A 27,768-nucleotide genomic window follows, 5' to 3' on the forward strand; every position below is an offset into this window, starting at 1 on the left:
ACAAAGTATCACACGCCAAAAACATGGTATGATGCACAAAAATAGGCCTGATTGAGTGAAGTTCATTATAGGTCAAACCATTCTACATCAGCTGTGCATATAAGAGAGAATTAGATAGAAAATTAAAAATATTGCTTTGGTTTCCCAATGGCTTATAGTTAATTAACCACAAAAAATTACTGAAAGCAAAAGGGCAAAAAGTAGTTTCCAGTCTGCTGAGGTGGTTGATGCTCTCAGAAATGGCCTATTGGGGAGGAATATGTTAGTGACCTGCACCAGGGCAAGGACCATTCATCAGCTCACAAGACAGCGCTTTCAGTGTGGGACCCCTCTCAAATAAACAGTCATTCCCCCTGACTCACACACATATGCACATATACACACATGCACACACACGCTGTATGTATATGCACACTATATATGCACAGGAATGCATACAGATACAGTTCATTCATAGCACTATACACACATGCACAGATGCATACACATACTCTTACAAACACACACACACAGACCACACTAGGACATGACCCTTCAGATGTTCACAGTTTCAAAGTGGCGGGTAATCAACAGAGAGGGCTTTCAACTGGACACAGACACACTGTCTACATTCCACACTGCTTCACCATAGTCCACCTGCTCTTAGTAGGTCATCCTCACCATGACCTGTATATACACACACATACACAAACCTCAAATATCATCATCCCCATACAAACACATGTTGTCATGTGAAAACCTTGTAACTCCAATTATAGTGATTTTCATGTTTTCACTTCAATCGAATGCTCCTCTATGGGTTGAGAAAACTCTCCAACCTCTTGGGCTTATGAAACTCAAAACCCATTGTAAAATGTCAAACATGCATTGTCATCAAGCTTAAAACAAGGCTCTTTTTCTTCCTGAAAAGTTGACACTTTGGAAATAAGAGATTTTCATCTGAATAGTGAAAATAGTGAATAGTAATGAACAGAATAGTACATTACTGTCTCCTGCTCTGGATCGCGAAATAAAAACTACAACTACAACAATGTATCAATGTCGCTCTTCACTATGATACATAGCAAAATAATCTGCTACTCAGTGCTCACAATGTTGCTTTTGGCCAGCAGATGCCACAGCTGGATGCTTTGTTCAACATTGCTTTGGTCTCAATGAAAATAAATAAATGAATGACGGAATTTGTGAATTTCTTTAGGATTTTCCAGTCAAGGCAGGGTTGTTGTTTTGTTGGGTTTTGTTTTGTTTCTAGACTGTAAAGCATTACAGGAAACCCTGCATAAGTGTGTTGTAACAAGCTCACCTTCTTACCCCATCTAACCCCACCACCACTACCATCACCGCCACCCCCAAGTAAGCCCCTACCTTCGTCGGAGGTCCTCGGCTACGGTGGCTCGGCAGCTGAACAGGTAGGCTCGCAGCGACTGGAGCTGCTGGCGGAGACGCAGCACGGCGCTGAGAGGCTCACAGTGCTCATACAGACAGGGGTTGAGCTGCTGTACATCCAGCAGGGGCTCTTCATACACAAACTCCAGGAACTCCTTGGCCTGCTTAGACACCTGCAGGCGCACAGCAGAGTCTGAATCAGAATCACTTTTATTCACCAAGGACAACGGGTACACAAGAAATTTGACTCGGGTAATTGGTGCTGACACATTACAGACACAGACATTTAACAATGCACAGGATCTGATGTTGCTATCTAATGTGCTATTTTGGGAAAGCACATGTAGAAACCTAGCTTGGATGTTAGAGGAAAAGGAATGGGTGAGAGCAGGTAAACGGCAACTCAGAATTGGTCAGGTTTTAGACTGGTGCTGATTATCTCTGGCTGGGCTGTAAGTTGCTGGCTTATGTCTGCTCACATTTCTGATTCCCATCTTCCTCTAACTGCTGTAACTTGTGCCTACTCAATAATAAAGCTTTCCTGACTTGTTCACCTTCACGTACAAAGTCAATTTGATGCATAGGTCTCCCTCTCCTGGCAATTAAAGAACTAATTTCTGTTTGTTTATTTGCTGCTGCCAAAGACTACCTTTGCATATTGATGAGATATATGAGAGACAAGACAGATGAGGTGACAAGGTGCTTGAGTTGAATCTTCCTAACTCCTTTCTCACTTGGGTGGCAGTGGGGACAGGAGTGGAAGGTGGGGCGGAGGGACAGAGGCAAGTGGGGTCCCATTAGGATGTTGTGCCAAGCTGGGGGACGGGGTTAGTTGGTGTGTCCCTGTATCAACTGTGTTCAAAAGCAGGTTGAACTCACTTGCCCTGGCCTGGTTCCCCCTCCACCATCAGTCCTGGCCACTTACAACCAGTGATCTTCCTCATCTAACTCCACATATCCTTCACACTGTTCTGATGCAAAGTGAGCCATCTTCTCCCTGGAGGTGTTCTTACTTTATTTTCCTCCTCAGCTCCCTCTGAACACACTTGACTTCCTCCTCATCCCCCAGCCCAGAAAACCTGCTATTTCCTCTAAGGGAGGGATTTAATGTCCTTGGTGATTCAGGGTTTATTACTGGGAAAGCAGTGGACTGTTTTCCTGGAAATAGTAGTGTCAACACACAAACTGATGCAATCTGCAATGCAATGTGAGAGTCTGTCAATGCCTCTGCCATGCGACCTACAGATCGAGACCCACAAACAATATTGGACTGACAGACTAGGTGTAGGACGGAATGTAACAGTACTCCTGTGTGCCATAGGGTCACAATCATGAGTAGGTTGAACAAAATGGCACGGAGTTGGATGTTGTGAAGCATAGATTGTGCAACACAAAGTGACAAGAATCTGCCGGTGCAATAAAGTCACAGATGTGCAAAGTACAACTAAGTTGATTAATAACCTAAATAGGTCAGTCTGTCTGTCCAGAGGTGTGTGTGTGTGTGTGTGTGTGTGTGTGTGTGTGTGTGTGTGTGTGTACAGCACTGATGCATCAGATGCAGATGAAGGAGAACTCCCTCTATCACACTATGTAAATACTCGGCTGTCTTTGTAAAGGAACAGGTATTTGAATTGTCAGAACTCAAATGATGGACAAAGCTGATGACTGACATTTGTGGCAATATCAAGAAAAACAACTATCGGAATGATACTACCAGGAATGGGAAAGGGCAGCTTGTGTGAGAGGACAGCCACTGCGTGTCTTTGTGTGACCTACCGTTCAACCAATATGGATTTTTGAGAGCCAATGCTGATATTTTTTACACTTTTTGTGCTGATATCCAATATTGTTACATGTGACCAAGTTAATGCCAAAAAAATTGCAAAAAATTACATGTAGTCAGTGTTTCCTGCAGAACTTTACACTTGTTAGGGTGGAAAAGCCTGTGAAACAGCATTTAGACCATCATGGGACACTAAAACCACTGAAACCCGGGGTAATACTAGCTATTACAACTACTTCTACTACTACTAACAATAATAACAATAATAATAGACACCCGGTTTAATATTGATCAATTCTACAATGAATATGTAATCAATCAAACTACATATTGGTTATGGACTGGCTTATGACCTGCAATTTTTAATAAAAGGCCACTATCGGCCCCATATATCAGCAAATGCATAGTATATCAGTCTAAGTAAGTGTAAAGTCTAAATAAAGTGTGGTAGGATGGTAGATATTTTCATATTGTTGTGTGTGTGTTCCCAGTCCCACCTTGTGCTTGCTAGTGTCCCAGTTGTGCAGCAGGCGTGCTGGGATGAGGAAGGAGTTGTCCTGGTGGCAGCTCTGGCAGTAGTACCAGCCGCTGTAGCAGCAGACCTTGGCCTTGCCCCGGGAGAGGCCGACCGGACGCTGGCAACCTGGGGAGAGAGTGAGTGCTTGGTTGAGTGTGTGTTTGTCTGCGCACATCTTAGTAATCAAACATATTTAGGATACTATATGATTCTGCAGAGTGTCTGAAAGTCTGTAATCAGTCTGTGACCCCAGCCTGTTGCTCAAGCCAACCTCAGGTGTAGCGGTCCACTGGCCTGGGAACTGGTGGGGGAAGGGATGGGACTTGGATCAGGGGAAGCAGGTTGTTGAGAACAGCTAATCATTGGAGAGGGAAAAGAAGTCTGTTTGTCTTTGTCCAAGTATTGCCTTAACTTGGTGTTAATATGTGTCAGTTTATGGCCCCCCACTAAATGCCACACTAATCCATATCCAACCAGGCAAACCAATAACGCCTGCCCCTCACAGATAATAAAGTTTGAAAGGAGCTCTGACCCCCATTAAGGTAATTTGGTCTCTCATCATCACTCACATAAACTGAAAAAAAAAAAAAAGAACTTTACACACAGATTCATTCATATTAAAAATGGCTTCCAAAACAGTAACACTTGAAGCAAAAAAATTATTATTTGTTTTTGGTGCAGCAGCCAATATTAAAGGCCAAGTCTGCCAAAATCTACATGGCCGTATTTGAAGTTATCACCTAGATCAGACGGTCTTCTTGATTCTCCCTGTAGTCACAACACAGGAGACTTCAATGAGAAAGTGTTTTATAGACAGAAAGGGCCGACAGATCCTCTGCTCCATTCAGCCTGTTAGTTGTACTGCTGCCTGCTTTGTCTTCCAGGCTCTTTAAAGTTCCTGTCTTCACCCAAACACCCGGTCCTAGGTGCTGCATACACACACACACACACACACACACACACACACACACACACACACACACACACACACACAAACAGGTGAGTGCCACAGCACCGTGACAGGTGTCCCCTTATCCACGCGATCTCGGAATACATGGGGCCGGGAGGAAGAAAGGAAACGGAGAGAAAGAGAGAAGAGAGGAAAAGCAAGATTGTTATCCTGATTTTGGAAAACAGAGGCCTGGACAGCAACAGAAAAAATGAAAGGAAGACAGAAAGAGGCAGGCAGAGGTGTGCAGCGTCAGCCTGGCTGTCAGTGGTGCTTCAGCCCAAAAAACATGACACGCTGAAAAAGGGGCAAGAAAGAAAGAAGGAATGAGCAGGACGGCAGCAAGAGATAGAAGGAAAGAAAGAAAAGAGCGTGAAAGAGAAGAAGAGTGAGAGATCAAACGAGGACAGAGCAGATGAAGACAGACAAAAACACAGAAGTTTGCCCAGCTATACTCTTATCTTAAACTAGGATCTGACATCTGAAGAGCCAGACAATGCTCTAATCAGCCATGAGTCGAATTCCTGTTTTATCTCACAAAGGCCTCATGTTGGAGCACCAGTCAACAAAACACAGCCTGGATGATAGGCCCACCATGGCAACTTGTGCTTAAATCCAGAAAAACTTATTTCTCTATTGTCTTGAGCCAAGTCTGTTCTATCACTAACGTTCAATCAAGTCAAATCTAATCTGCAGAAAACTGATTTCCTTAAAAGCTATTTTCACTTTTGTTGAGCTTCATAAAAATGGTTCAACGGATACGTGTCCATTAGAGAGTAGCGCACTTAATGCACAGCAGAAGTTGACTTGTTGACCAATCAAAAGCCTCCCCTGTTTAGCTGTTGACCAATCAGAAGACAGTCATCATGATGAGAATGTGTGGCTGGTCAGGTAGCGAGAGGAGAGGGGGAGAAGCAAGTGGACTGGAAAATGTTACAGCTGAATGCTTCAGCCACTTCCAGTGAATAAACTTTGAAGAACTGACTAGCCTAAAGCTGAAGTACTTACTTTCATACAGACAGACTAGATTTCCTTCTTATGATCTACATACTGTATGTGCCAACACTGCCGCTTCTCTTGATTATTTAACCCATTTTCCAGCTGTGTGACGATCTCGCGTTAACTTAGCTATTAGATTTATTGAACAGGGCTGCCTGAAAGTGAGACAATTCTTCATCTCACTGGGCTCTCTGTTTACATGATTATTTGGGAGACGCAAGTTATTGCCTATTCACTTTGTAAGACACAACTAAGCAGTCCTGTATAATGAAAAGTACTGTAACTATGAACCAGCGAACCATGCAAGCAGAATAGGAGACAAAAAGATATTCAGCATAGAAATTATCATTCTTGTATTACATGATGTGGGACTCCCTATTTTCACGCCTTTTCACCCAGGGACGGCGCCTAATATGCAGCCTGAATTTGTACATTCAGCACTATACTAACCACCTACTGCCAAGGTCTGCTTTTCACTGTCACCTGGAAGCTTGCTCTTCTAGTCTTGCAGCTTCCTTCCACATGGCATGTGTTCATAAGATGACAAAAATCATGGTATCAAGTATAAATCAAGTATAAAAAATAATAAAGTAATCACAGAGGTCACTGGAATAGAAACTGGCAGTGTTAGTGTTTTTTGATGGAATATAGTGAACCCAGTACACTGGTTCTCCCCTAGTATCAATTAAGTACTCTTTCCAAAACAAAGTGAATGAGAGCTTAAGAGGAAGCAGAGAGCGAACGAGAGTGTCCGTCTCCTCCTTTGCCAACCCAACTCAAACCAGTACTTTATAAAGCCAGGGTTTTGGAAGGCTGGTAGCTTGCACCAGCTGTGGTTGGGATTGAGTCCCAAGCATCCACCAACTGGGTCTAATCTAAACATGAGGCTAGTGTGGAGCAGCGACCCCAAGATAGAAATAATGATGACTTCATGTGTTGCCCTGAGCCTGAAATACACACATCTACACACACATATGACAAACTACTGTCTATCAAACAAAAATGTGTTGTGTATGCCTCGCTCTCTCTCTGTCATACACACACTAACCTACCCTATTCAATGTAACCCTCCTATTAAGACAAAACTCCACTCTGTTGGTCTCAGGTCTTTGGTAGTGGACTCAACCACAGGACCAAGCAGCGGGGTGTCATGTGTCCATCCTGTCCTGTAATCAGCCTAGCACCGTACAGCAAAGCCGCACCATCCAACCTCGCTCCACAAATAGCACATGGACTTCCCTAGAAAACAGGGAACATTGGCCAACTCCAAGAAACTCTCCAGATGCTTAGCTTAGGCTGGGGACACACTACATGTTTCTTTTAGGCTGATTATGAGCATGATTTGGTAGTATGATTCTCGATTCTAGACGTTTTCTAGATCAGAGCAAGTAGGCGATAGTTTGTGGCAGTTGTACAGATGATCTCGCAGTGTTTGAGGGTTCAGGACTTAAATCCCTTACCTCCTGATCAGGTAATATCATCAACATTATTTCAAACATGGATGCTGGATTTTACGACTTTAACCAGGACAAGTCTTGATGTACTCCTGTACAAGTTCGCCAACCACTCAAATCGGAACAGAGACCGACCAATGAGAGGTGAGCAAGAGAAAAGGGATAAAAATACAGCAGCAAGTTGTTCCACCTCCGTGTTAGTATTGGTTCTATGTTGCAGATTTGGGGGCTGCATGGTGTTAGAACTCGAGTAGTGTGTGTTGCCCAAATCCAACCAGTCGTCAAGTGTGTGTTCCCCAAATATAACCGGTCATCAAGTGTGTCTTTCCCGAATCCAACTCGGCAAGTGTACCTCTGCTACGCGAGACAGAAAAAAAAACAAAAAAACAATGAAAGCCAGTGGCTAAGTGTGTGATGTCCAGTCTTTCTACAGTTTGTTCAGTCATGTAGTGTGTCCCCAGCTAGGGGAAACACCTAAACATTGTTATTTAGTGAATTAACTCAAGGCCTTGGCAGACACAGGAGACCACATCTGTGTTGTTTTTCTATTAAAGTGCATGATCTAAGAAGCTTAATGAAGAGTTGGGAAATGCACATGGCAGCGGATGGGGATCATAATCAAGAATCTAGAAAGTATCAGCACATACTAGTGTATCATCCATTTTCACTGTGCTATGCTGTATGGGTATTTTTTTTTCCTTTGGGGGAAGTTACTGCTTGAGGATAGGATGAGATGGAAAACAAGGGACAATGAAGTCTTGTCTTACTCTTATCTTAGTAACTGACCTATGATTCAATACATGTGCGTCACCCAGATCTACTGGGCTAATTACAAAATTGAGCACAGGTTGTTGTTGGTGTGGATGCTCTTTCACGGAACCACAATCCACTGGTTGGGACCCAGTTGGCCAGAAGAGACGGTCAACAGTCAGAGAAACACTGTGTCACTTCTGGGAAGGAGCTGACCACCGCGCTGCCTAGCTGGCCAAACATGGCTTCAGTTTGGTTCACTGCTGTCACTGCTGCGACTGAGGGAAGGAAAACACACATGCACGGTGCTTGAAAACACATGCAAATCGAATAACAACTTCTAACCTAAACCTCAGCTTCTATATCATGTGGACAAGACACACACATGTGCACACACACAAACACACACACACACAGTCCCCAGTTGCATATGGTCGGCTCCCACAGCTGCAGCAGCCTATAATGTGGACAGAGGAGGCCTGATCTGGGCTACTGTGTCAGTCAGAGACCAAACAATAAAGCCTTAACAGCAACAATCCCAAACGCATCTGGCACTACGGAAGAAGAAATAGAATATAACAACAACATGAGGTATATGAGCCTGATGGTGACCTGATCCTGACCAAAACCACAACCAGTCCACCACAAAACAGAGGGCACTCTGACCCTCACCAATGAGCAGAGAGGACCTTTGAGTGGATCTAACCAATGAGGGAAAGGCTGCTGGTTCCGCTGTGGGGGGAAAAAAAAAAGTTTTTTTTCTTGTGTTGTAAAAGCAGTTTTATGCAGTAGTTTGTCATGCTTCTGTATGCAGATATTGTGTAATGCTTCTTGCAATGGCACAATAGGAGATATTGCTGACAGACTATGGAAGTTATTTCTTCCCTTATGACAATAAAAATCCAGCTCATATAAACACATTGTTTATGACTGATCTAGCCAATCACAGTAAAGATTAAAAGCTTTTTGTGGACATTACTAGAAACCAGACGAACAGTAGTGGAGGGAAAGAAACTCCAGATCTGCTGTTGCAGCTGGCGGAAAGACTTTAAAATTGGGTTCGGCTGATATGGGTTTTGGAAGGCTGATGGCAATTTTTTTGGATTGAAGCTACCCATAGCTGATAATATATGCTTTAAATTTAATGAACAAATTCCCAAAAATGACAAGTATGTAGTGTTTCCCCCAGAATTTTACTCTTGCTAGTTAAATTAGTTCAATTTTCTGAATACATTTTACATTTTGATCTTAAATGACCAATCACTCTATGTGTATGGATGGGTGCGGCATGCATATGCAAAGGCTGGACTTGAAACGGGTTCAAAGGGAAATCATTGGAAACTAACGTAGCGTCCTGAACATCACACACTGAGGTTCCTATCATCAAGAGATCTTGTTTAGCATAGTGGTTCCTTATGAGAACAATCAGATTTGCACTCAGGTTAGCAATAGAATATAAATTAGGGTTTGATGAATTAGATGAGTAATAACTGCTTCCAACTTCACTACTGCTACTTTGTTCTTTTAAAACAGAGCAACAACGACCAACTTCACTACCACTACTTTCTTATTTTTGTACCATTTTCATCCTGATTAAAAGGCTGGTTCAATGCAAGTTTTTCTGTTTGCCTCTGATCTTTTATGGGTCTTTCTGGGAAGAAGAGAAATAAGGACAGAAGGAAAGATGAATGGGAATTCAACCATGGCTCAAAGGTCTGTCGGTTGTACTGCGGCTCTCTGTTGTGAGAGAGGGTCACTCTGCCCTGCCTAGTGTGAGTGTATGGGAGAGGGAGGAGGGAGGGTGTGTGTGTGAGAGGGGAGAGAGAGGGAGAGAGAGAGAGAGAGAGAGAGAGAGAGAGAGAGAGAGAGAGATGACATCAGGGGGAGAGGAGTTCATGCTTTCATCTGTCCGCCAGTGGTTCACATCACCACACCTTTGAGAGGACATTGGTGAGTGAGTGAGTGTGTGTGTGTGTGTGTGTGTGTGTGTGTGTGTGTGTGTGTGTATGGTGTGTGTGTGTATGCGAGCGTGTATGTGTGTGTGAATTATAACAGAAAAGACGAGAGAACCCTGTGCTTTGATGTGTCTCATTCACACCGACCAAACACTCGAATGAAAACGTGCACAAATGGGAGAGTAGCATGAGAAAGACTGTGTGTGTGTGTGTGTGTGTGTGTGTGTGCGTGTGTGTATGAGAGAGGCACTGTCCACCTTTTGATGTGAACCCGCCTCCTACCTCCTCCGTTCCCCCATATCTACTGATTCCCACTCCATCCGAAGCCCCTCTGCCCCATGGATTCATATGGTCTGTTGGGGGGCCTGAGAATCTGCTCTAGCCCAATGACAGGGGTCACGCAAACCTGAGGACACACTCGGCACAAAGTGTGTGTGTGTGTGTGTGTATACAGAAGGGGTGGTGGGGCTTCAAACGAACACTAACCATTTCCTTCAAAAGGAATGGAAAACACAGCAACTCCCATGTTTAATTAGTTGAATACATTTTACATTTTGATCTTAAATGACCAATCACTCTATATGTATGGATGGGTGTGGCATGCATATGCAAAGGCTGGACTTGAAACGGGTTCAAAGGGAAATCATTGGAAACTAACGTAGCGTACTGAACATCACACACTGAGGTTCCTATCATCAAGAGATCTTGTTTAGCATAGTGGTTCCTTATAAGAACAATCACATATGCACTCAGGTTAGCAATAGAATATGAATTAGGGTTTGATGAATTAAGTCTTGTGGGATTTTGAGGGCCGATACCAATACCAATATTTTAGTATTGAAGCTGCTGATACCTGATATTTCATGCCTATATGCAATAACTCTAAATTTGACCATTTTCATGCCAGAACCATGCAAAGAACCAGTGGTGTAGCAGTTATGGCCTTTCAAGGTTTGAAATTTTGACGTTTAATCAGCGTCCTCATCAAGCCAATCAGAGTAATTTTTAAACGTAGGAACACAGTGCCAAAAAACATCATCCCATCAAGTTTCACCAAAATCAGACCCCGATTTCATTGCGTGGGGGACAAAATGAACAGAATACAATAGAATAGAAAAGAAAAAGGGGGTGGGGGTGGGAAACTTGATACACAAATCCAGCTATGCTTACAAATTACACGGATTGGCTTAATAGGGGCGCTTTAATCAAAGATCAACTATTTTTAACTCAAACGTGACACCTCACACACCCACAGTTTGGCCTGATGGACACGCTATAATTAAAAGGTAAAAATTTCTAACTTTGAGAGGCCATAACTGCTGCACCACCAGTCCAATTTGGATGAAAAAGGGATGATGCATCTTGTTACTGATTGCCCCAAGGGGTGCCTGCATAATTAGTGCTCCAACATGCTGCCAACAGTGTAGCCTCCCTTCCCAATACAGGTGTGGAAACCATGGTAGATGAGTTGATTACCAAAAGCTTTCTTTCAAAAGAACAATAGAGTTAGAAAAAGAAAAGCAAGTGAGTCTCTTTGGGCAAAAAAAGAGTATGTCAAGATGTAAGGAAAAGGGCAGAGCAGAGAAAGGCCAAGCAGGGGGAAACGATTGTTTTGTTGCATTTTCTACCCATTGTGCCTTATAGTCCCATTTCAACACATCACGGGAGTGCTAACTAGGCCTGAGCTTAAATGGTCTCCAGTGTGATTAAGAAACAGCTGAAAGGATCCACATTCTCCCAGAGCTCCAGCAAAAGACCCCCGCCAACACCCTGGGAGGATCCAGCCGTTAAGGGGCCGACAAACTGCGGCCCCGGAAAGAAGTGGGGTGGGGGAGGGGAGGGGGGGGGGGGGGGGGTGGAGAGGCACAGGAGGGGTCATGTGTTTTCAATCATATCTGAGAGATTTTAACTAAATAATGCCACGACAACATTCACACGTGAAACCTCTTATTAGCTGGGTGTTTTTTGCAAATCATGATGTAACGAATTAGAAAATTTGAATGGAAATGGCAAAATTCTGTAACATTTCCACAATATTGCAAAAAGATGCAATAATTGGCAATGGAAACAGCATCCGTCAAATAAATAATGATGTAGGCTTGGCATGATCGGCCCAATGAATGGTTCAACTTCATTGCGCAACAGTTCAAAAGTGGCTTTGGATGTTCTGAAATGTCTGTAAAATACAGTATCTGTCCACCATGACCTCCAAGAAATGTCATACATGTTGTTTCTACCATGTGTAAGTCATATCTGTATAAATATTTGTATAATATTAGTTGGTGCATTAGAATATTGCCAAGTGTATTTCTTTGTTTGTGTCTTCAGATGAAAACATGAAATATGTCCAACAGTGGCTGACGCCAAAGAACTAATCAATACTTGAGAGACTTTTTCTAGTAGATGTGTTCTTCACTTCAATCCAACTGACGGAAAAACACATTAGTTGCATTTTATGTTTTGCAACATTTAAAAAAAACTAAAAATTTGGATGGAAATATGTATGTGTCTGATTGGTGCTTTGGCAATAACATAAGGTAAGATAGGGTAAGGTAAGATGAAACGATGATTCCTGTTGGAAAAATCAGTCATCGCAGCAGCAGATATAATAGGACAGCAAACAAAAACAAAACAATGATATAAGTATATACCACAACCTGACATGAAACGATTCATTCACTCTCTCCTCTCTTTTCCTCTATGGTCCATCCCTCTCTTGTCCCTCCTCCTCACCTTCCCATTATCTTTGGACGACCTCTCCCTCTTCCAGTCATCCCTATATATCCCCTCTATAACCTCCTATAACCTCCTACCCAACCACTTCCAACTAGGGTTCGACTGGAAGCCAGATACCGATATCTTTGGATTGAAGCTGCCGATAGTCAATATTTTGTGCAGACTTTATTAAATAACTTTCAATTTGTCAATTTTCACAAAAAAGCAGGGTGAAAAAACCTCTCAAACCGCATTTAGACCACAATAGACAGTAAAACTCTCCATTGCAACCCAGGATAATAACAATAATAAAAACATTTGTGTGCAATCTGATCAGAATGATGCATCAATTCTGGTTAAGGGCTTCCTACAGACAGCCAGTGTAGTATTGATCCATTATACAAGAAATATGTAATCAAACAAACTGAATCATAACTGTCCGATATCTGGTTTTAATAAAAGGCTAATATTGGCCCAATATATCAGTCTAACCCAACTTCCAACCTTCCCCCCTCCGCTCCTCTCTAACACTAACTCCTCTGGCAGCGTGCTAGAGGCCAGGACTATTTGTTTAGCACAGAGCAATTAAAGTGCGATACAACAGACCGGCCCCAACTCCTCATTCTCAGCCTGAAGTGACTGACACGAAGAAGTTGGCACTGAAAAGGAGCTGGCACTCTACCAGGGAGCGAGAGAGGAGAGATGAGAGCCAGCGGAGGGCAGTGGACAGAAAGAGAAAGCAGGAGGGAGACAGGGTGTCTGCAAGTGTCATCAAGATAAATTTAAGACTTTTTAAGATCATTTTAATGCCAGTTAAGAGTGAAATATAAGACCAATTTCTGAGCTGAAATGAACATGAAAACAACTGATGACAACAACAAATCAAAACTGTAGACCTATGAAAACATAAGTCTGCGTAACCGGGTTGACACACCAAGAAACTGCAATATTTTTAAGACCTCTAACAATAAATGTAGGACTTAAAATGCTATCAAAAACCTTTAAAGGACTTGAGTTTAGATAGTATCATTTAAGACAATTTAAGACCTTTTCAGGGCCTGCAAACACCCCGGGAGACTAAGAGTGGATAGAGTAAGATAAGAAATGAGGGAGAGCGAGAGGGAGAGAGAGTGACCAAAACAGGGGAAAAAGCTGAGTGAGCACAGTAAGGGAGAACAGTGCAACTGCGAGTCTGAATGAGCCGGTGAAAGGAAGAAAGGAAGGGAGGAAAAGGAGGGAAACAGACAGACGGAATGAACAGAGGTGTGCTCTGTATAGAGAGTGGATGTATCCAGCTGTCCCTCTCATCCAGCTCTGTCCAGAAACCCCTCCATCAAACAATTACCATCCGCGCTGACCACTGTAGCATCCCCACGCCGCTTTCATTCTTTTTCCATTCATTCATTTTTCTCCCCTCTCCTCCAGCGCTTTAAGCCTACCAATTATCATCAGTTGCCCCCAGACGGCCTCTGTCCTTGTTCCTGTTTCAGCTGGCCTTTCAAACAGCCCCTGCATTAATAAGCCAGTTGTTACAAATGAAAAGGGGGAGGAGAGCAGCGATTATTCAAAGCCCTCCTGAGAGAAAGAGAGGAAGCCCGTGTTTCACACCAAGGGAGAGCAAAAGCGCCGCCTGCCATTTATGGCGCTGTCAGATGGCCTGGTATGGAGATTAATAGGACTAAGAGAGGAGGGCGGGAGGTTTTAATGGTCCAGGATCCAGAAAAAGGTGAATATCATATACCGGAAAACACCCAAAACCCCCGACTTACAGGAATGGGCTGATGTCGTCATAGAGACAGTGTCCTACGAATGCCTGCTCGATAGGATGGATGGAAGAAAAAACGTCATATCAAATTTAAGGACTAATGCACATAACTGTTTGACATATAGGTTTACCTGTAATTTATTTATTTTTCTGTCTTCTCCCTCTTTGTCACTCTACTCGATGTGAGTAATGTGAATCAAATTTGAGGAAATGATGCATCTCCCCACCGCGTTCGGGCATTTTTGAAAATGATACTGATTGGCCCAAGGGGGGCGCTACAATTACAGGTCAAATGTAATAACCAGTCAGTCAAGAACATTTCAAAAGGTCCAGTCCACTGAGTGACGGCTCCTCTTCAGTTCCCCCTGTCCCACACAGTAAACATACACAAGGTGACAGATTTGTTACTGATTGACCCAGATTTCATTGGGGACAACATGTTTACTGATGCCTTGTTTTCTTTCTTTGTTTATAGAAACATAAAACATAAATCCAGGTCTAGAAATGCTATAGTAAGATATTAGCCATTCTAAAAACATATTGTAATGACCAGTGGTCATGGGGTGATGATGTGGTGAATGGAGGAAGGTTAGGTGGGTTCCATGACTGCTAAAGGTGAAACAAGAGGCTGCTCCTCAACTCAAAGAGCTGGTGAACATCCCACACACACACACACACACACACACACACACACACAAACCAGACACACACACCTTGATCGCAAACCGTCTGACGGACCTTTTTGAAGCCACTCACAACAAAGGCAGCACCAAAGGTGAAGCCGCAAAGCTCCATGGGCAATACCACACATTGTATCTGTGTGTTTGTGTGTGTGTGTGTGTGTGTGTGTGTGTGTGTGTGTGTGTCACAAACTGAAGTTCACTAGCTACCACAGAATGAACACACACATATATGCACATGCACACACACAAACACACATGACAGCAGGTCTCAGTTGAGGCCGAGCGGTTGACCTCACCAGGATTTCTGTTAACTGAGGCTGTAAAACAACAGCAGAGAAAAATCTCTCCTGGTCTGATACAAACATCAGCAGTGTCTGAAACGCACTTTTCTGCTCACCTGCTCGAGAAATTTTTGATACATACATTTTTGATAGAAATATGTTACCTATCTGCTATTTTGTGTACCGAATCAGGTACCGTGTGTTAATTTATAACCTGTTCACTCACTTATACAATGGATCAAGTTTGTAATTCATCATGAAGTGCAACAGAACTCAACATCACTGAGGCATTCAAATGTTATCGTGTCAAAAGGTTAATTATTGATTTATCCAGAAAAGACAAATTTTATCACCATGTGGTGAAATCATTTTCAGATATTCTGAACTCCTCAAGAATCAGTATGGCCTGGCATACTGATGGATGCATATGGATGTGGAAATTAAACTGCACTTTTCTGTACAATTTGAATCCATTAACATGTATTAATATTTATTTTGTTCCTTTATTGGGTTTAATTAACTATATTCAAATTTGAGAAAGCACCACTTTCAAGTTGCCTGACTAATTTAGGACCAACTATTACATTTTCAAAATATATTTAAATGAATTAAATCAATCCAAAACCAACTAACCAACTAACCAACTAAGCTTTTATGATGCATCAAATTACGTTTTATTATTTTTTGGCATTTCTGCTTTCATTAGCTAGTCCACACTAGAGAGGAAGAGGAAAGGCTGTGGGAGAGAGAGAGAGAGGAGGGATGATGACATGCGACAAAGGTTCCAGGCTGGATTCAAGCCCGGGACGTCATGATTACATGGTACGCATCTCAGCCAACTGAGCTACCAGGACACCTCCTCAACTCTTTGAATCAGAAAGGACTTTGTTGTTGGATTGTTGCTGGACTGAGCCATCATGAATCACATGTAAGGCATGACTAACCTATTAATTCATCATTAGACTAATATGAATATGGCATCACTGAAATTCTATACTTTGTTTCTTTGCTTATCAACCTTGTAATCCCAAACCAGGCTTCAAAAAAGTCAAAGGTTTGTTGTTGATCAGTTTATTCCTTTCCTATCACACTGGTGATGGCTACACATGGAGAAATCAGGGGGATTGTAGCCAAACTAACACCATAGTCTTAGTGAGGTATGCCCGCCCTCTGCCGTGCTTATTAGCACAGATAGCAGCGCTTACACAAGCCTCCCCAACATGTTTGACCTACCACTAAATCTAAACACAGCAGCCATATAGCGCTGTGGTTGGCGGTAGCTGAAAGTGGGTGAGAGGCGCCAGCAGTATTCTGATAAATCACCTCTCCAGTCAATGTTTACTTCTCACTGGTGGGAGGGGCTGTAAAAATAACTTTGATGAAACCATGTTGAGCAACAGTGAGATTTAAGTAAGGAACGACATGTAGGGACAAGTGGTGTATAGTCCCAATTAGGTGGGATTCGTTTCTCCAGGGTTGGTAGGGTAATTATAATTATTACCTGAGCTATTAATTAATTTGAATTCCATCTGGAGTGAGCGTGTCTGTAATTTTCCCCCGCTAGTAAATCTGGCCCCAGGTAACCTACTGTTATGAATTGTAGATGGTCTGATAATTATGGGTTTTAACTCATTTGCAGCGTTACTTCCTGATAGCCAATGAATCACACAAGTTTATTTTTGTCTGTGACATGGAACTTTTTGAGAAGGCTCTTGCTAATTTAACTGGTATGAACCCACCTACTGTATACCTAGACATACACTCCTTCTTGGAGCCAGTGAGGTGAAGGCAGAAGTTAAAGTCCATCAGGAGAGTTAGATCCTGCACACTGAGGCACAGAGTTTCCTCTCTGGCCTAACGCCTCATTTTCTTGCCCTTTTTGGATGCCATGTTGAACTTTTCAACACTGTTTGTATTGGTAGCAATGAGTAGCTTTGCGGTGACATTTGTGTTGGAAACATCTGACCAAACTACACAGCTCCATTTTATTTGGCTAAAAAACGGCAGGAGGAATGAGTAAAATAACAGCTCGGCAAATATTTTATCACTCTCATTACCCTGTAATCTTCTGTGTGTGTTTGTGTGTGTGTGTGTGTATGTGTGTGTGTGTGTGTGTGTCCGTGCTAGTCATTCACCTGCACACCTGAAGCTCTGGGCAGTGAGCCCCTTCTCCACGGCCAGACAGGTGAGGATACTGAGGAAACTGGTGGTGACCGACTGCCGCTTGGCTCTCTGGGCCTCCCGCTGTCTCCTCTCTCTGGACGGTCTCGATCTCAACAGCACCCCCTGGAGGCCTGGAGGTCCTTCCCCAGACTCCCGTCCCTCTTCCTGTGCGGGCCTCTGGGCCTCCACCACCTCCCGCAGAGCCTCCACCCACTCCTGGGCCTTCAGTTGACTCTCCGCCCGAAGTCGGAGAACCTCTTTGGGGAAGACGGCCTGGAAACGGTCCCCGGGATCAGTGGAAGCCCCGGTCCATGGGTCTCCGTTCTCAGTATTTTGCTCGTGCTGCACGGCCACACAGGAGGCCAGCGGATACCTGAGCACAGGTTCAGACACCGGCCCGCGGCCCTCGGTAGGGAAGGCCTGGAGAGCAGATCTGGTCAGGACGAAGGTGAAGGCCCGCCAGTTGTTCTGGTCCGTTAGCTGGTAGAGCAGGCCAGCCTTGAGAACGTCCTGGTAGTGTTGGGTGAACAAGGGCAGGGCGGTGGGCCTGGTCAGGACTACAGGAGGAGGGAGGAGAGAGGGTGCGGCCTCTGCCGGGGTGGGGGTGTCGCCGTCGCCGTCCGGCCTGGTGTCGAGCCCCGAGGGGGAGGGCGATGAGGAGGGGGACATGGGTGCGGGAAACTTGGGGACCTGTTGATTTTCCACTCCAGTCTTATTATGATGCTGCTGCTGCTGCTGCTGCTGCTGCTGCTGCTGCCTCACCGGCTTGGCTGCCAGCACCCTCTCCCACATCAGCCGTCTCCACTCCATGGCCTCCCACTGGCTGGCCGCCCTCAGTTGGAGCCGGGTGCTGTTGAAGAACAAGGCTTGGAGCGTGCGCTGGTCGGCGGGCTGGGTGCTCTGGCCGGGCTGGGTGCTGGGTGCTGGTGAGGTGACGCTCTGGCAGTGCGACAGAGAGTAGGCGGTGCCCAGCTGGCGGTTGGCGCTGCTGTCCAGGGTGTATAGGCGGAGCTCGCAGGGTGTCAGCTCTACATGGCAGGGGGTCCAGCGGCCCCGGGGCCCCTCACGCTGCTCCATCTCACCCTGCTTGACCACGCTGCCACTGCTGCTGCCTTTATCAGCTGAACAGGGACGCAGAGAGGGAAGGAGAAGGAGAGGACAGAGAGTGGAAGATGGAGAAAAAAGGGACAGATGGGACAGAGATGAGCAATATGTGTAAACCTTTTACACCACACACACACACACACACACACACACATTACATTGAAAGTCTAACTACATTTGAGACATCTAGCATTTATATTTTTTAACCCTTTGCCTTTGAGAACATCAGCGGGCAACCAGGTATAGATTATCTGATTTTCTGAGGGCAAAGACAGCAGGTCAGACACCAATGAAAGAGCCTGCCAGACAAAACTGCTACAATAAATCTGCCTGTCACCATTTTGATGCTACTACCTTGTCACTGGATCAATATGACTGGCCCTCCTTCAACAACACTTAATTTTCCTACCACTGCTGCTGACTAGAAAACTATAACTAATAGCCTATGTGCTTGTGGGCTAATGGTTAAAGGAAAATTAGATTTAGGCTTTAACCACCCCCATCTATAGTTTGAACTCACACAGCAAAATATTTTCTTAGTTTTCATAGCACGCTTGGCTCCTTGCGATCCACAGTCTTGGACATGGAGACCAAATCCTTGGCACTGGACCGTGTCCTTCGCCCTCTTGATTTGCTTACACAGCTCTTTCTCTCGTTTCACCTCAATCCCTACACCTCTCACGGATCTCAGGAGCCCTAATCTTGATGGGCCAATTTCCTCAGCTAGGCAGTTTATCAGAGCTCGGGGCTCAGACGTGAGCGTTGATATTTTGGTAAGAGATAGCTGTGCACAGGGGCTCCTCTGGGAGTGTTTCCTGTCACCCAGGCAGGAAGAAACAGCATTGTTAAAGAGCCCACTAAGCAAACTGGCCGGTGGAAGGAGAGCGTTCCTAATCTGAAGGCCGGAGGCACGCCCTCGCTCTCCTTTGCCCTTTCCCCTCCCTCACTCTGTTCTCTCACTCTCTACTCCTCAGTCTTTTCATTCTACCCTCCTTTATCTCTTTCCTCTCTCTCCGTCTCACCCCCTCTCCTCCTCTGAATCTGGTCTGTGAGTTTCCTCCTTAACTGAGGAGGGTTCAGACTCAGACAGTGGGCACCGACCTCTACTAGGTCAGAGCACTTGGCCAGCCTGCGGAGAGTTATGCTGCATTCACATTGCGGCCTGAAAAATGCCTAATAAAAAGCCATGTTGGTCGGCATCGCCGGATGTCAGTCAACCACAAGGGCAAACTGCCTTCTCAAAGTGATTTTGGTGAACAAGAAGACAACTGAACTGCTGTTCAGTTGTCTTCTTGTTCATGTTCATTTTCAATATTTAATTTCAAAATGTCTATTTTGCAGAAATTGATTGCCACTGTAAATAGGAAGCATAGCAGGGAATTGGCATAGCCCAGCCAAACCTAAATTTGGCACTGGCACTGCATCTTTTTCTGCTTTCAGTCAGAAGAGGAAAGCTCAAAGTTTTATTTTCTAGTAAACTTTTGTCACCAAATTGCATCTGCAGGGGCAGTAGACGGCACTTTCCGCAAGCGTTGGAGGCAGAGCATGTGAGCGGAGCGGAGCGGTGAGAACTTCTGCTCCTCGCTCACGGAGCTGTCAGTTCTCTCCGGTCCTCCGCTCACTGCTGCTCACGGCCGCTCCGCTCCATACCGCTCCGCGCTCAACACAGATTTCAGCCCGCTCCGCTCCAATCACTCACCACTCCGCTCAAAAAAAGAAAAAAGCTGCGTTGTATTTTAATTATAGTTTAAACACTAGCCTGGCATCGCCAGACTAATTCTGCGCAGATGCATTTCTGGGTCGGACTCGGGCATGCTTCGACATGGTGTGAGCGGTACCGGAGCGAAATTGGAGTGGGATGGAGCGGGAGATAAGGCGCCGCTCCAGCTTTTTAAAAAATTCGCTCACCACTCCACCCAAAATCCTCCCACTCCCGCTCCGCTCCGCTCACATGCTCTGGTTGGAGGAGGTTATCACCGTTCTCCTTCTGAAAACAATAAACATCTCGTTTCTGCATACCGCCACAATGTGAATGCAGCATCACAATATGGTATGGAGTGTGGCCTCTAGGGAGCAAATATGGGTCAGCTTGAGGTGTGGGCTACTTGATTCAACTTGCCAGGTAACTGAATAACCTCAAAAAGCAAAATAACTACATGTAAGTTGACCTCTGGATAAATATTTGCAAACCGTGCCCATACACGGTGCAATGTTTCACACCAGGCCCTGAAACCACACATTAACCTGAGAAAGTCAGGTTAGTGTAGAAAGTCTTTACTAAATGTCTCAATTCAATCCATCTCAACCCACTGTGTCTCCATTAAAAAAAGAGGTAACTACCTGCTACAAAGAACATGCCAACATAAAGTGTATGCAATCAGATGAAGTCTAGAGGGCTGTAATGTGCTGCAGGGAGGACTTCACCTGAGGGGTTCATAGGCGTCCAGGAAAATATGGGAGCACAGCCACTATGATCCACCAACTGTAGGTAAAACAAGACTTGTTCTAATGTTATGAGCCTCAACTGTTGAACTGAGACCCAGTCAGTAAGTACACAGTCAGGTTTACCCAAAAATAAGCTACAACGGCCTATCCCCACTTCCTCCTAATCTCCAAACTGAATAAAGTGTAAACCCCCACCAAAAGCAGTCTAATTGGCAGATATTGCATCTCTTCTTCTTTACATGTGTTACATCATTTAAGTGGGGAAACGCAGTGCTAAATCCTCCACGGCCCCTGTTAACTAGAGGGTGGCGAGTCCAGCGCCTCATCAATCTTATAGCAAACAGCGACAGGCACGGTGTCACCGCAAATCTTGGACTTTGCATGTTAACAAACCTTTTGCTTAAGGGACTAATGAATATGCAAATAAGCTTAGTCGGAATGAAGTCTGGCTGATTGGCAGTCTTCACGCTTGGGGGAGTCAAGATAAGAATTAGGGTGTGTGTGTGTGTGTGTGTGTGTGTGGTGAGGGAAACTGCTCTATTCAATTAGCCTTCATCTCCACCCGCTATGTTTTGAGATCACACTCCAGTAATACGCTAAGTTCAAGACTTCAGCGCGCGCACACAGGCCTCCGACCAAAAGTAACACTTCACAACTTCACATTCAGCTCTGCAAATTAACTCTGCCATGCAGCTGCTCTCCTCAGATCCCAAGGCAGGCGAGCAGCTGAAAGCCACTCTTCTCCTCAGCCTTAGACAAGCAGCCACACCCGCTGATTAGATAGCCAATCATAATATCACGTGGGGTTTTACAGTCTATCAGCCTCCCACAGTTTCCTGGAGACCGAAGTACATGAAGACTGGAAATGTTTTCTATTTGTGCTGGAGGCAAAACTAAGTGGAACATATGAACATTAAAGAGCTGTACATGAAAATCATAGGAGGATGAAGTCATGACCAAATTACAGTGCACAGAGGAAAAGCACCACTTCTACAATCATATTTCTAAATGCTCAAGGTTGGAATAAATGAACAAATCAATAGCTAGCACTATAAAACTAGGTGTGTCTCTGGGGCAGCCTGAATCTGGAGGTCTAAATGTGTGAGTGTGCCCTAATGACGTTCGACAACAATCAACCACCTTAATGAGGAGGCAAAATGCCTATGGCGGCAGAGGAGGCTTTAAGATGGCAGCTGAAGGTCGGACGGCGGATCCTGGCAGCTACAACCTACACATCCATCACTGTTAGACCTGTCAGAACTGCACTGGAGAAATCTATACAGGCCTGTGTGAGTGTGTGTGTTTGTGTGTGTGTGTCACCTGGGACTCAGCACAATGCACCGACTCATTATGGGAAAGTTGAGTGAGGGTGGGAATGTGGGAGGAAAGGGACATGTGTGCTTTTGTGTGTGAGTCGTGTGTGTGTGTGTGTGTGTCGTGCGTGATGTGTTACATAGGAGGTCACCTCTAATATGCCATTGGGTCCAATAACCTGTCAGGGTTCCCACGATACCACATTTTTAAGCTTGCCTCTGGGGGGGGGGGCAAGCTTCTAGAAATAGGTTTTGTGGTTTGGTCCAGGACCCGCTGATAGCTTACATACTGTATACCTGTGGCAGTGAGGTCTGGTAGACTTAACCCACTGCAATTTTGTCTGTGCATTGTACTTTGAAAGTCACTGCCTCTTTTGTGCCTATTTTTCAGTGCAGTTGTTTGGAAATAATTTTCCATTTCAATTTTTTGTGTGATTTAAATTGGTCATGGAAGCGTTTTCGGATCTAGTAGATTTATACCGAGTTTTACGGTTCCTTGAGAAGGTAAGTCACTTGATTCTACAACATTAATTTGTTTTGATATATGTTGGCTTGTATGCAGAAGATAAGTGTCATGTTTGTATCCAGTTCATGTCATTTCAGTTTGGAACATAACTAGGACTAGCCTAGCAAGCTAGTCCTCCCATCCAGCTGGAGGTGGAAGGTGACGGTCTAGAAACCAGCGACAGAGCTGAACAATGTGCTCCAATTGGAATGTGTTTAACCTTTGAGCATTATGTTTTATTGGTTGCCAGATAGGCTAAGTCACTCAAATGAGGGTAAGCAGAGTCATTAAGGTGGTAAGCACACAGAATTTACCTGATGTACAACATGCTCCAATCACAACAACACCCGCCTCCTCAATAGTGATGCTAGCGCTGTAGGCAACATCTAAGAATCCCCCAACTCCTGGGGTCAAAGGGTCAAAGAGTCTGGTTAGGACCGGCCAACACTAGGACAGGTTATAGGGTGATTAGACGGAGAGAATGACAAGATACAAGCTATGCTATCTGCAATACATACAAGCTATGCTATCTGCTACAGCAGACAGATACTGTTGGCATTTGATCATTGATTTTCTTCTTTTCTTCTTCTTTTTACTCTACTTCACTCAGTTCAGAAGACTAATAGTTGATTAACATTCAAAGTTTGGAGTCCTAGGTACAGAAGAAGAAGGCTAATAATTCAAACTGGTGAGTTGACCAGTTCTATAATAACAAGATTAACTTGTATACTCTTTAAAATTTGAATAAAAGGATGCATCTTTTTCACTGTGAACAATACAAGCTGCTGTCTTGCATGGACCATTAATCTAGACACATTATAAAATTATAACAGGAGTGTCATGCAACCATGTGGTATACAATTTACAAACAAAAATTAAATAAAAAATTAATAAAATGAGACTATGTCAGTTGCCACCACAGGGCAGTGACTGAATACAGGGCTTAATGAAGGCTACAGACACAACCTCTTTGTTAGTTTAGTCCTAGAAACTGTGTACATATACATGTGTATTGTACATGTAATAATGATGATCATTTCCATTTATCATCTAAAATCCCTAGCTGCCTCTAATAACAAGTGAAACATGAACCATTTCTTTCAATGTGAACGAAGAGACACAGCTAGGCCGAGCTAAATCACTCTGGCTTATGCTTATTACCATCCTTTCCCTAGTTCTTTCCTTTCAATACACATCGAGCCAAACTAAATAGCCTGATGCCTTTTCACACATATGCTAATACTAAATAATCCTGCTAGTATCAGGAGCTGGATAATTGGGCTCCCTCTTCTCTCGCCTCATTTGAGTCCATTTGCTGACAGGATTACAAGCTATTATCCCTTAGGATCCCTTACGATCTCCTTAGGCCTTCAGATGGCCAAAAGCACACAAACAAACAGGGTTCTGTGTGTGTGTGTGTGTGTGTGTGCGTGTGTGTGTGTGTGTATGGCTCTCCGCCTGAATAGTGACTGTCATAGCACAGCTGTGTCATTTCAAGTTATCATCATCATCATAACAATCTTCTATCATTATTGCTTTCTCTGAGGATGCTTCAACAGAAGTACAGCCTACACCTACACACCTATCCGCTGCACAAATAGTCCAGGTCTTCCTTCCATTGAAAACCTTTCAATCCCTTGGGGAGCTTTCAGAGCGTTGGAAGGCTGATAAATGATCATCAAAAGAAGAGGGACATGTTTCTAACTTGGCCATAGGCTTAAGAATACTTCACGTTTCATATGAGTCGGTCAAAGAGGAAGAGACATCTCATTCAGTGAGCCGAGGCTCAAGCAGGCTGTACTAAAACTCTCCATGCCACTAATGGCCAGTTGGGCAAATCCAGAGAGAGAAAAGATTAAGATGAAATGAAACTTTAGTGATCCCTGAAGTCCCTGAAAATGTGGTCCTTACAGCAGGAAAATAGCAATAGGATACAGCAAAGAAAAATTTAAGAGAAATAAGAAAATATGGGGGAGGGGTTAAACATAAGGGTCAATGGCATATTAAGTAGAAATGTATGAATGAAAAGTGTGAAAAAAACATGAATTTCAGCATTACCATGGTGCAAACGTTGCATGCAATAAAACATTCTCAAAGAAAAAAAAGATATTTCAATCATGAAGAGCAATATGAAAACATAACAAAAAAATGAAATATATGCAGTATGAAACAACAAATTAGAAAAATATCAAGATATGTACAATATACACAAATGAGAGAGAATATGAATATAGTATATGAATTTACAGCTTATATACATGATGTGCAAAAGGTGCATTGTATTCACATCAGCAGTTCTACAGAAGGCAAAAATTACCTGCCTATGCAAAATTATATGCATCATAGGCCTAATGTCTGTATGGCTATAAGCAAATAGGTCACCATGAAAGATAACGAGAAAGGGATACAGACACACAAATTCAATACTGACCCGACTTGATCTCACACACACACACACACACACAGAGACACACACCAACATACACACTGTCTATGTGAACTCACCCTCTCGCTGGTGGTTGAGGACCATGTTCTTCAGAGTGTTGCAGTCCACCGTGGGCAGTCCGTTGTCAGTGTAGGCAGACGGCCGGTAGTTGACGTCCGACCTGGACCGGTTGTGTCCCTTCTTGAAGACGGAGTTGGATGAGGAGTTGGCGGTGTTATTACTACAGTCCTTGGTATGGGCTGCCAGGTCGTTGGTGGAGCGCGCGCGGCTTCTCTTGCCATGCCTCAAGCCCATACCCAGCCCCAACACGCTGAAGGCCGAGGGCGGCTGGTGGTCAGCCCAGGCCAGGCCTAGGGGCCCAACCTCGGGCTGCTCCCTGGCCAGCAGGCCCCACACCCCGCTGGAGCTCAGCTTCCCCAGGGCCGCGCTGGAAGCCTCCCGGAGCTGCTTAGGCTGTCTGGAGGGCTGCAGGTCCCCGGTCTGACCCTGGCTCTGGCCTTGGCCCGGTATCCCATCTAGGCAGTGGATGAAGTCCTCGGTGGCCTCCAAGGCAGGGCTGATGTCCCCCACCATGTCAAGCCCCTCGAGACCCTCCATGGCTGGGCCAGGCTGGGCCTTCCCCTGGAGCAGGAAATCTCACTACTAGATGGCTTTCCAGGAAGGGCGCAAAATCCCTGACAGCAACATCCAGATCTCGCCCGCGCTCTGGTAACAAAAAAGGGGACAATAAGGCTATGTGGGGTATCTCCCCTTCCCAACCTACACAAAACACTAGGACGTTCAGTGAAGGCAGAAGACAGGGGTGTTTCTTGGTCTGGGTGAGGGTCTGAAGCTAGGTAGGGATGAAGAAGATCCAAGCAGCCTGAAGGCCTCACAGACAGACCAATCTGCTGTCTGAGGCTGAGTGCTGCTCTTCCCCTCAAGACAGGGCCTTCATCCAGGGTTACAATCTTCCTCTTTAATGCGACGTCTCTGGTAGTCTACTAGCTCCAGGGGGAAAGCTATTGGGGCCTTATGCCAGAGCTTAACACACTAAACAGAAGGGCTGGCAGCAGCCAGAAACTCTCCAAATGGCACCGATTTGGGCAGCATGCTGCACTACTTAGCTAGATACACAAGCTTTTGGCTACCAAGGCAGTCACATAACTCTGCCCCGTTGAAGGGCAAGAAACAAATGGAGGAGGAGGACGTGGCTAGTCAGAATTAATGATCAACAGCGAGGTTCATGTTGTTTTCGAATCCACACCAGGTGGCAGTGATGTCATCAGATGGAGACTGTTTGCGGCTTCACTCTAGCAAAGCGAGAGAGAAAGAAGGAACAGAAAAGAGGAAGCATGTCAAACGTTTTTTAGGAATGACGTACAGGATGAACTGTACAACGAGAACACAGACTTACAGTTTGCTCTGATCCTTACAAAGATACCGAGTGTAAACATAAAGGCCAATAGAAATGCAGTTATTCATTTTATAAAACCCACTCACATTTACACATTAACAGCAATCCAAATGCTTCCAGACCTTCCTGCAGAAATGAATAAGATATAACTAACATCAAAACAGTCTGTAACTACCTACCCGCCTACAGTATCCTCCTCTATTCCTGACACCAAAGCCTCATAGATTTCCCCTCATTCATGCAGTGAGCAGATCAGGCAGGTAGAAGCAGGCGTCCTCCCTCAGATGTCCAGATGAAATGATAGTTGACTTCCGCCTCAACTGGCTATCATTGGGCTGAGCTGCCAGGGAGGGAGCAGGCCTGGGTGGGGTTCCCATCCATCTGCCTGACTGCCTGTCTCTTCTTATTGTCTCTATAGCCTCTGCCCTGATTCATCACACTGTTTCCTTCCCTCTCTCTTCCTCTCTTTCGCTCTCTCTGTATATCTCTCTCTCTCCCTCTCTCTCTCTCTAGGCCATTGATTTCCTCTGCTCTGCTCCACAGCTCAGGGTCTTTCACTTTTCTCCACACATGAATTATTTAGAGGCCATTACATCACTGCTAGCCAATCCCTAGACGACATATTGTCAGCAATTCAGTTTGTGTGTGTGTCAGGGTCAGAACCTAATGAGGACTTGAGACAAAAATGCCCTTGCAAGTATATAAAGCCTGGTAAATTGCAATAAAGGAGGCAATAACTGCACCGATAAATAGGAGTCCACTATTTTATGTGTGTCTTGCCTAATTCACTTCCGCTGAGTTGCTGAGCATTCAGTTTCAACAAAAACTCGAAGTGTGGCAGTCATCACGCCAACAAAAAGGACTGGAGATAAAAAATAAAAAAAACAATGGGCTGTATTTACTTTAAATTTTGCCTGCTCTGAATTCATTTAAACTGATAAACATACAGAAACATGTCATCTTTATAGGGGAGACTACATTTGTTTGTCTGGGGGACAGCATAATGGTTTCATGACAGGCTGCTTGTGAACTTCTTACCACTAAAAAACACTCCATGAGTAACTATGGTACTGTGACTTCAGTATGATTTTATCAACAGAATTTTATTCTTGTCAAGGTGGAAAAGCCTCTGAAACAGCATTTAGACCCTGGGACACTA

General features: G+C 44.5%; 1 protein-coding gene across 1 annotated transcript in view; it reads right to left on the bottom strand.

The window, feature by feature from the left end:
• Positions 1-26,282, bottom strand: part of plekhm3 (pleckstrin homology domain containing, family M, member 3) — a 43,041-nt gene extending 16,759 nt beyond the window's left edge. Inside the window, exons 1-4 of the mRNA XM_071903723.2 lie at positions 25,273-26,282; positions 17,373-18,521; positions 3,667-3,812; positions 1,366-1,559 (exon numbers count right to left, since the gene is read on the bottom strand). Of these exons, the coding sequence (XP_071759824.2) occupies positions 1,366-1,559; positions 3,667-3,812; positions 17,373-18,521; positions 25,273-25,810 (2,027 nt within the window). The 5' untranslated portion in view covers positions 25,811-26,282. The remainder of the gene's footprint in view (positions 1-1,365; positions 1,560-3,666; positions 3,813-17,372; positions 18,522-25,272) is intronic.
• Positions 26,283-27,768: the final 1,486 nt, after the last annotated feature.

The sequence above is a fragment of the Centroberyx gerrardi genome, chromosome 10, assembly GCF_048128805.1.
Source record: "Centroberyx gerrardi isolate f3 chromosome 10, fCenGer3.hap1.cur.20231027, whole genome shotgun sequence".
Classification (NCBI taxonomy): Eukaryota; Metazoa; Chordata; class Actinopteri; order Beryciformes; family Berycidae; genus Centroberyx; species Centroberyx gerrardi.